This window comes from Artemia franciscana, chromosome 6, assembly GCF_032884065.1.
Source record: "Artemia franciscana chromosome 6, ASM3288406v1, whole genome shotgun sequence".
NCBI classification, from domain to species: Eukaryota; Metazoa; Arthropoda; class Branchiopoda; order Anostraca; family Artemiidae; genus Artemia; species Artemia franciscana.
In genome coordinates this window covers 6,789,763-6,799,695 of record NC_088868.1, presented here as the reverse complement: position 1 = coordinate 6,799,695, position 9,933 = coordinate 6,789,763, and the positions used below count along the sequence as shown (strand labels likewise).

General features: G+C 32.9%; 1 protein-coding gene across 3 annotated transcripts in view; it reads right to left on the bottom strand.

Annotated features, from left to right (window-relative positions):
• LOC136027970 (protein NDRG3-like) overlaps nucleotides 1-9,933 on the bottom strand; it is a 123,118-nt gene that overhangs the window by 111,559 nt on the left and 1,626 nt on the right. For all 3 annotated transcript variants that reach the window (XM_065705462.1, XM_065705460.1, XM_065705461.1), the window contains exon 2: nucleotides 1,589-1,788. In XM_065705462.1, coding sequence (XP_065561534.1) covers nucleotides 1,589-1,788 — 200 coding nt within the window. The remainder of the gene's footprint in view (nucleotides 1-1,588; nucleotides 1,789-9,933) is intronic.

Genomic DNA, 9,933 nt, shown 5'->3' with positions numbered 1-9,933 from the left:
CACGAGGGTATATAAGGTTTTTATAGAAAGGGTAGTCGTGTAAAACGCGGGGGGGGGGGGCTCATTGGATTGGAAATCAGAAGCTCCGGTGCCCTTTTTAAGATTCAAAGTGATCGATGGGAAGTCATAAACCCCCTTCCCTGGCATCCTCTTTTCCCGAGATACATTTCAGGGAAATTGTGAGGTAACCATTTTGTTAGCTATAGTCCAAAAATCCTATAAAAATGTCTATATGGTGGACACAAACCCCAAGAGCTGGGGCAAGGGTTGTAGGTTATGCCCCGGGCATATAAGGTTCTTATGGAACGGGTGATCGTGTAAGCTATGGACCGCATGGAGCTCATTTGATTGGAAGTCGGAAGTTTTAGGGGCCTCATCAATCAGCCAGCCCCCCAAGCCTATCATTCCCCAAAATACATTCGATCAAAATTTTAAAAGAGCTAATTTTTGTTCCTTTTGAGTCAAACTCAAAACGAGCAAAAATTAACATGAGTAGGGCTGATATCTCCCATGCCTTCTCAAGAGCAGAACATAATTTGCACTTCACTGAAAACCAAATACGTTTTGAATGTTTTCACTTTTTATTTTAATAAATATAAAACTATTTAAACTTTAAGGAAACAAAATTTCAGTATATTTCATTCAATTTGACAATCCACGTTCTTTTTTTTTGTCTCAGTAAAAGTATAAATTATGCTCTGGTCTTGAGAAGGCATGGGGGTATCAGCCATAATCACTGTAATTTTTGCTCATTTTGAGTTTGATTCGGCTATTTATAATAATTTTTGTTCCTTTTTAGTTTCATTTATTTATTGATAGTGATTTGTGGTAGTTTTACGCTTGGAAGATTATTTGATTTAATTTCTGCTCATTTTTAGCTTAATGGAGCTCTTTACTTTTTTGTTGAAAAACTTATTTTGTGGAAAAAGTTTTTAAGTTAATCACCTGAAAAGAGATGTATGCAGCATTTTTGGGTAAACGAGTTACAAAGCCCTAGACGGCGTTACCGATTTTTTTTTAACACGCGTTAGTTTCCACTCTCAACAGGTTTGCATATCCTTTTCAGTAGCCAACGAAAAATAGCTTTATGTACAGAAAATTTAATAATGATTCAAATTTTGTAGATGTCGAATGAAGGATTATTGCTAAAAATTTAGAATTTATTCGAGTTTTTTTTTAGATCCCAATTGAAATTACTAGGCTGTAAATTATTTGAAGAACCAGATAAATCCTGAGACATCGAGTTTGAAGGCATCTAGGTAAGCGAAAGTCTTAGGGGGTGGGAAGTGACAGTGTGACGGCCCGTGACATTTTATTTGTCAAAAAACGAGCAGTTTATATAACACAAGCAACACATAGGGGTTGAATCTTGTCTCTAATGACTCCTAGATTAGAACTGTTTTTAATGGCTAATTTACAACACGTTCTTAAAGCGTATTTTCCGATCAAAAACATTAAAACAAAAGATGGTTAGAGCAGTAACTGAAACAAAAAAAAAACTCTTATTTAATAGTTAAGCTTTATTTAAATAAAATAATAAATTAACTAAAATAATTAAAAGAATGATTTAAATTAAACTTTAACTTACGGTTAAGACCCAGATCGTGATAAGTCATCAAAGCGGGTTTTCTCCTGTCTCCTTGAATTGCAACCAATACCTCCGCCCATTGAGTCCCCACATATACTTCGTCATACTTATACTTCTTCTTTTCTAATGATTTGCCCCTCGGTTTCATCACTTCTAGCGAAATTATCTCGGGACAACCGTTTGGAAGACTATTTGAGGACCTAAAAATGAAAAAGGGCTAATATACTATGTGCTAGCACAATGAAACAGTTCATGGTAACGAACTTTAAGCAAAAAGTGACGTGGCTCAATAGTAACCTAAACTGTAAAAAAAAAAAAAAAAAAAAAAAAAAAAAAAAAAAAAAAAAAAAAAAAAAAAAAAAAAAGAAAACTCAAACGAACAGAAATCACTCCGTATATGAAGAGGTTGCCCACCTCCTCAATACCATGCTCTTTATTCTAAAGTTTAAAATGTTTGTTCCAATTTCTTATGCGATTCCTGAAACACAAGGACTGCTTAATTAAAATAAAGCTCGTTTAATATTGCTTAGAAACCTTAGCGTGAAGATCAATGTATTGGGGAGATGGCAACCCCTTCACAAACGGAATAGTTTCTGTTTCTTTTGAGTTTTAATGTTGCTCTCTTACTTTTAGTTAAGGCCGTGATTAAGTGAACTTGAAAACATCGAGGTTCAAAATTGAAGTTAGGGCAGCCTTATTTCTCCCAATTCTCTGGAGACCGTCGATTGTCAAAAACCCTTCAAATAGCACTTATTCATTGGCGGAAAGAGCAGGTTCATTATACCAGCTTGTCAATTTGGTCTCTAGGAGTGTCATCGGCGATCTGGAACGATTCTTTCTGGCAAAAAACTTGTAAAAACTTCAGGTAGATGAAAATATTCTATGGAACTGTTCGAAAACAGGAAAATACATCGAAAAATGGTTGCAATCATCTTACAGATTATTGTCTTCTGCTCATGATAGTACCAATTTTGTTGTAAAAGCAATATCGTTCATAGAGTACACTTTTGAAAAGAAACGAGACATCTTATAAGATTTCAATGGAATTAGAGGAAATAGAGCAAAATCCTAGCAAACATTTTGTGGCATCTTCAAGAAGCTACAGCCTGATATTAAAAGCGGTATTTTTCGCCAATAAATACTTGAGTAATTTTTAAATATAAATTTTTGATTTTAACATGGCTCCATCAGTTCACTTAATCACGGCCTCAATACCGCCTTAATCTACGACCTTAATCACGGCCTTAAGGAGCATTTTGGATCACTCCGTCACTAAGTGATGTTTTCCGAATCAAACATCACTAAGTGATGTTTGACGATAATTTCATTGGGCTAAGATACCAAAGGGCCGAGCTTCGCTCAGTGAAGAGAACGAAAGTTTTTTTTTTAATCTCTTTCGCAAAAGAAATTTTATTTTATTTTCTATAGAATGTAAAACCGTTAGGGTATTTGGAGTCTTGGTATTTCTGACACCTTTCACATGAATAATGTTTTTCCAACATTAATTAAGGCCCTAACCAAATTTTCCCAAAGTAATAACCTACCTAAATTAATTTTTATTCCGGAAAAAGAACAATTATCTTATTCTGAACAATACGAAATAATAATCACCTTAACACTTTCTAAAAGAGCAATAAACCTCCTAAAAGTCAAAACATCCCTTTGCCCTTTTAGCCCTTTAGTGAAAAAAAATATTTTAAATATTTTTCTTTTATACGTTAATCAGACCAAAATTGTCAAACTTCTCGTAATGAATATAATTTATATATTAAACAATAAGTCTATTTTCATTAGTTGCTTTCAGTAACCTTGGTTGTTATGATGGTATTTTTCTTGTTTTGCTCTTCTGGTTGATTAATTTGAAAACAAAGTTTTTCCGAGGGAAGTAAAGAGCGAAGTTGAAACTTAAAACAAACGAAAATTATTACTTCCCTGCCTATCTAACATACATCAATAAAACTAGTGCAAATAAATCAACTGGTGATATTTCTCTGTTTGTAGGGTTACAGAAAACAAGCGCTTTACTGAAAACACAAAAGCCAAGTATAAAAAAACAAAATATGATTTAGGAGTCAAAAGTAAATACGTAGCCTAACAACAACAACAAACTAACCTATAACTCTTTGCATAGTTTTACAGGAACTGTGATATCAGTAATTTTCAGTAGACATTTAAATTATCTCAAAAACTTAGGCATAAAAATAATACTTTTGAATTCATTAAACAACATACAAAAATAATGGATTGATTTATCAGGTAACCTCTTTTTTTCACCCAGTATTACTCGAAATGAAGAACATATTAACCGTAAAATGAACTCTGGAAATCCAGTTATTTCTCTTTTATAACCGAAAATTTGAATTTGTGATACAAATTCTAAGGTGAGTCCGTAGTCTTAATACTAATAAGATTCCTTAACTACGAACTTGTCCACAAAAAAAAGAAAAAAAAACAAAAAAAAAACATGAAATGTCCTTTTCAGAGCCAAACGACAGTCAATCATTGAACTGAGCTCGTTGTTCAGAAGTGATGACAAATTAAACAGAAAAAAAGCAATAATCAAAAAATGCTTTAATCTTATGCTTTTAAAAATGTCCTTAAATGTTGACATTTACCGTAGCAAAACTTCTATATTGTTTTGTGTTTTCAGCAAAGCGCTAGTTTCAGTAGCCCTACAGACATAGGGAAATATAACTTCGCTCTTTACTTCCCTTGGAAAAACTTTGTATTTCTAAAATCAATCTTTGCTAGTTCTTGATAAAAATTAGATTTAGAAACCACTCTGCCATGATCTTTTCTTATTTATAATATTTATAATATATTTATAATATAATATATAAAATAATAATATATTTATTATTTATAATATAATAATGAATAATTTCTGTTCGTTTTAAGTTTCAGTGTTGCTCCTTAGTTTCAGTTGAAAACTTATTCTTTGATATAATTCTTAATCGCCCCCAATCTAGGGGATATAAGACACCTAAAACCTTGTTAAGGAGCTGAACGAAGAAGCCGTTCAAGACTTGAAGGAAAAAATAAGTTTAGAGTGGAAAGAAAAATCAGAAGATAGTGTCGTTTCTTCTTGTAAAATTCTACAAAAAAAAGAAGAAATAGATCTTTAATTCTTTGTTCTAGAGAATTAAACTTAGCAGCTCTACGCGAATAGCTGAACAGAAATGTACCTTTAGGCTTAGGGACTTATTTGACCTCTCCCTATATAGAACTAAATAAAAAAACATGTTTTTTTAACGGAAAGTAAGAAGCGACCAATAAAACTCAAAACGAACAGAAATTACTTCGTATATTAATTAATTAATTTATTTTATTTTTCACCCACACGATACATAAAGTAAACATGATGGAGTAAGAATAAATATAAAAAAAAAACACACAAAGAGAAAAACAAATACACACACATAGTCAACGAAAAAAACGGATAAGACGGTGGTGAGGGGATAGGCGCGCAGAAGCTGTACTGGAGAGTTTTCCGTGAAGAATCTCCAGCTTTAAAGTTATATCAGGAACTGAAAATTTTCTAATAAGAGTCCGGTTTTTTGTCCAAGGTGGAAGATATAGAAGAAATTTGCAAAATTTGGAATAATTTATCCAAATTCTTTTTAAATTACCATTATTAAGAAGTGGGAAAAAACCTGAAGCATAAAGGACAGAATGATCACAAAAAGTAGAATGAAGTTTGGCCAGCGCACGTCTATTATACTTCCCTCTGTTTGCAACAATTTTTGCATAACCAATCTGAATCTTTTTGCTTATATCACAAACAGTACGCTGACGTAAGCTCGAAAGATTGACTCTGTCTTAACTCTACTTTTTAAAACAGTAAAAACAACTTTAGCGTAAAGAGCGGGGCGTTGATGAAGAAGCAGCCCCTTTCACATACGAAATAATTTCTGTTCGTTTTAAGTTTTAATGTCGCTCCTTACTTTCCGTTAAAAAAACTTGTTTTTTTATTTAGTTTCTGAACGTTTTTGAATCAATGCATGTTTTGATTTTGGCTCTCCGCAGATGAATAAAACGAAATTTGCATATTTTTTTTTTTTTGGCTAAATGGCTTTCTCATAGTTTTGATCGAATGATTTTGAGAAAAAAGGAGCAGGGGAGGAGGCCTAGTGGCCCTCCGATTTTTTGGTTACTTAGAAAGGCAACTAGAACTTTTAATTTTTTACCAATGTTTTTATTAGTAAAAGATATACGTAACTTATAAATTAGCTTACGTGACGAACTTCTGTATTCTCATGTTTTTAGTTACGTAAATGAGGTCAGTACCTCGTCAGTACCTCGCTCTTTACAATAAAGCTTAAATTTTGTCCCAATTTCTTAAGAATGACCAATGAATCACAAAAGCCGTAGTAGAATAAATAGTTGAAATTACTAAAAATACTTTAGCGCAAAGAGCGAGGTATTAGGAAGAGGTGAGCCCATCATATGCGTAATAATTTCTGTTCGTTTTAAGTTTTAATTCTGATCCATACTTTCAGCTGAAAAACTTTTTCATATTTATTTTTTCATTTTTTTAAATAATGCTAGAAAATCCTGCGCTCCCTTCATGGAAATTTTCCTCCCCGATGATAAATTCCTTCAAGAAAAGTTCCCCAACATATCCCCCTTTTCTCAACCCCCCCCCCCTCCGACCAAAAAATACCCCTGAAAACGTCTGTACACTTCCAAATAACCATTACTATATGTAAGCACTGGTCAAAGTTTGTAACTTGTAGCCCCTCCAACGGGGACTGTGAGGGAGTAAGTCGTCCCCAAAGACATAGTTATAAGGTTTTTCGACTACGCTAAATACAATGGCTATCTCAGAATTTTGATCCGGTGACCTTTGGAAAATGATTAGCGTGGGAGGGGGCCTAGGTGCCCTCCAATTTTTTGATCACTTAAAAAAGGCACTAGAACTTTTCATATCCGTTAGAATGAGCCCTCTCGCAAGATTCTAGGACCATTGGGTCGATACGATTACCCCTGGAAAAAACAACAACAAATAAACACGCATCCATGATCTGCTTTCTGGCAAAAAATACAATATTCCACATTTTTGTAGAGCTTGAAACTGATAAACTGATTGAAACTGATACGCTGAATCTGATGGTGTGATTTTCGTTAAGATTCTATGATTTTCAGGGTTTTTCCCCCCTATTTTCTAAAATAAGGCAAATTTTCTCAGGCTCGTAACTTTTGATGGGTAAGACTAACTTGATGAAACTAAAATGCGATTCTCTGACATTTTAAAGCGGCCTTAATTTCGTCAATATTTTCTTTTCTTCAAATCCATTACCTTCAAACATATACAAAAACTATTTCCTACACACAAAATTTAACCGAAACAATTTTTAGTTTTCACTTTAGTATAAAGGACATTATAAGCTTTTGGGGGGTTGAAAGGTGGCAACACCACCATTATCTGTGGTATTTTGTGTTTATTTTAAGTTTCTGTGCTTCGCTATTTATTGTGATTTCTGTCTTCTTTAGGATTCTTTCTTCTATTTTAGCAATCACATTTCATTTCAAATTTAGCATCTTATTTAAGTAATCACTGCTTGTTTCAAGTTTTAAATTTGCTCTTTACTTTTTATGTTTTTTTTTTGAAAAACGGAATGAAATTATTGAAAAAAAGGGCAAGGCCTCTAGTAAGACACTGAACTCTGGAAAAACAAAAAGACAACCCGGACACAATCATAGGTAGTGCAATCACGCTACCTAAGTAAACAGAACTATGGCTTCAATGTACTATTAATTTTTTTCCCCAGGCCACTTCAGATAGAAGTTGTCTTACACAGTTCAGGGTAAGTTCATTTGGTCGGAAATTGGAAGTTCTACTTTTAAGAGTTAGAAGTGATTAGAAGTCAACCAGTTTCCCTCCCGCACCCCTTCTAGCTAACCAACCCCTACAAACGCGAAACAGCCCAGTGACAAGGGCAGTAAATTATGCAAACTACCCATTGATCACATATACATTTTATTATTAGAAAAGGAGGACATATTCGATCCTGGGTGTCCATAAAGGTTAATAATACTAAGGTGAAGCTTTCGGGTGCTGTTACTTGGAATGTTGACCTGATTTAAAGACACTATGTGCATCCAGGTTGTAAAAATGATTCATCTGTTAATATCTCAGGAACAGCTCATGGTAAGTAGAAAGTATGTTGAGGGGAATACTGAACTAAATTAAAAAACCATTTGAGCATCCAGGACGTGAAAAGGACGTATCTGGAATATCCCAGGTACGGCTAAGGTTATAAGTTATTGGCTTGTAGAACATACCTGAAACCCTGATAGAATATTTGAATTTTGTCTTGGGGAGAGGGAGGATGAAAAGAGGACAAAAAAAAGTTCAAATAAATGATAGGTTATTTTATTACACAGTGACAAAAACACAGATACAAAAATTCTGGAAATTTCGACCACAAATACCAGTGATCACCATGAGCAGATAAACTAAAGTATTACAATTAAAACAAACTACATTTATAGCGAATAAAATAATTACTTCCAGGTCAAAGACAATTTCTGGTTCAGTGGCTGAGAGGGGTCATTCAAAGTCTTGACTTCCTTAATATTGCCTTAATGAAGTTTTATTTTTAATGAAGGTGGCCCAAAATTCTTTTCCTTCCAATTGCAAACAAAATATTACTGAATTTACAGATATACACTTGCTTTGTCTATCCTCACTATATATACGACGTGCGTATATTTCGAAGACAACAATGCCTTTCTATGACGAACAAATAAAAGTTTAAATAGGGATAAGTTCTTGTATTAGACAGTGAAAAACAGATACAAAAATTTTGGATGTTTCTGTTTTTGAAAAAAAGCGTCTTTTTTTTCACTGTCTAATAAAACGACTTATCCTTATTGGAAATTTTATTTGTTCGTCATAGAAAGGCAGTGTGGTCTTCGAAAAAAAAAACCTAGGACAATAATTTCTTGAAGAAAATGTGGTCGAGTTGATTTTTGTTCTGTTTTGATTGAAGCTATCCGGACCATTTTTATCCTTATTTTTTAAAAGAACGAATTAAAAGAGTTATTAATACACAAGCTAAAATATATATAGCCTACGATACGATCATTATACTAAAATGGTCGAATAATATTCAAAATGGTCGTAGTAAATGGTCGTAATAAAATGGTCGTGTACATTCAAAGTTTCAACAAGATGGGGTTCATCTTTGCTTCAGCCTTTGGGAGGTGTAAAATTAAGCAGATATTCAACCCATTTATCTGAATAATAAACCCATCTACCCAAAAGCTTACAATAAAACTATTATTCACATATGTCGCAGAACTGGCGCAAAAAAACGACAAACACTTTACAAACATTAATTTTAGCAATGAATAAAAAGATAATTTCAATTAAAATTGAAAAAAAAAATACTTAATAAAACTTCTACCCATAAAAAGGGTTTTCAATTAAAAGTAAAGAGATACATTAAAGTAAAGAGGAGAAGAAATAAAATCGAACAATATACTAAAATGATCACAAATCACTATTAATGAATAAAAAGACCCAAAATAAGCAGAGATTAGAACGAATAATCAAGTCAAATCTAACACAAACAGAATTGAATAGAGACCGAAGAAGGAATAACGTCCCCTAAACTTTCTAAAGGCCAGAGCATCACTTGCTAAGGAAGTTACCACTGCTAGTCATAAAATAAATAACCATGAATGGTGAATTGGTCTATCTTTATTAAGGATAGTAATATATTTCTTTGAAGAAAACTTCTTTTTTCTCATTTTGCAGATATAAAAAACAGAAATAAAGAAGGTAAAGTATTCCTAAGACGTTGTTCAAAGTAAAAAACACTGGATAAAACAAAAATCGCAAAGAAGAGAACAGCCAGTGAAAAACAGAATACAACATGATACAAATATTTGGGTTAAGACATCCACTCAAACGTCCAAATATTTTATATAAGAAATAAAACGTCCAAAATGACCAAAATATTTCTAGTTTTTCAGCATAAAAAAGGCACATTGGTTTCAAACTTAAAACAAATAATCTAACCTAACCTAACCTGACCTTTAAACAAACAAATTTGCGATAGAAGCGATTATTTTGTTCGTAAAGAGCTTGGTGAATTTTTCGTTATTCATATTATTGACTTACAAGTGAAGTGAACATACCACTCGCTGCCTTTTTTATGTTCTTTACGAATATAATAATCGCTTCTATCGCAAATTCAAATTTAAGCACTTTTGAGCTCTTGACCAAATATTTCCTATCAAAATATTTCTAGTATTTGGGTATAAAAAAGGCTTAATACATTGGTCTTAAACTTACTGTTTTATCATAAATCTATTTTTTTAATGCTATATAATCC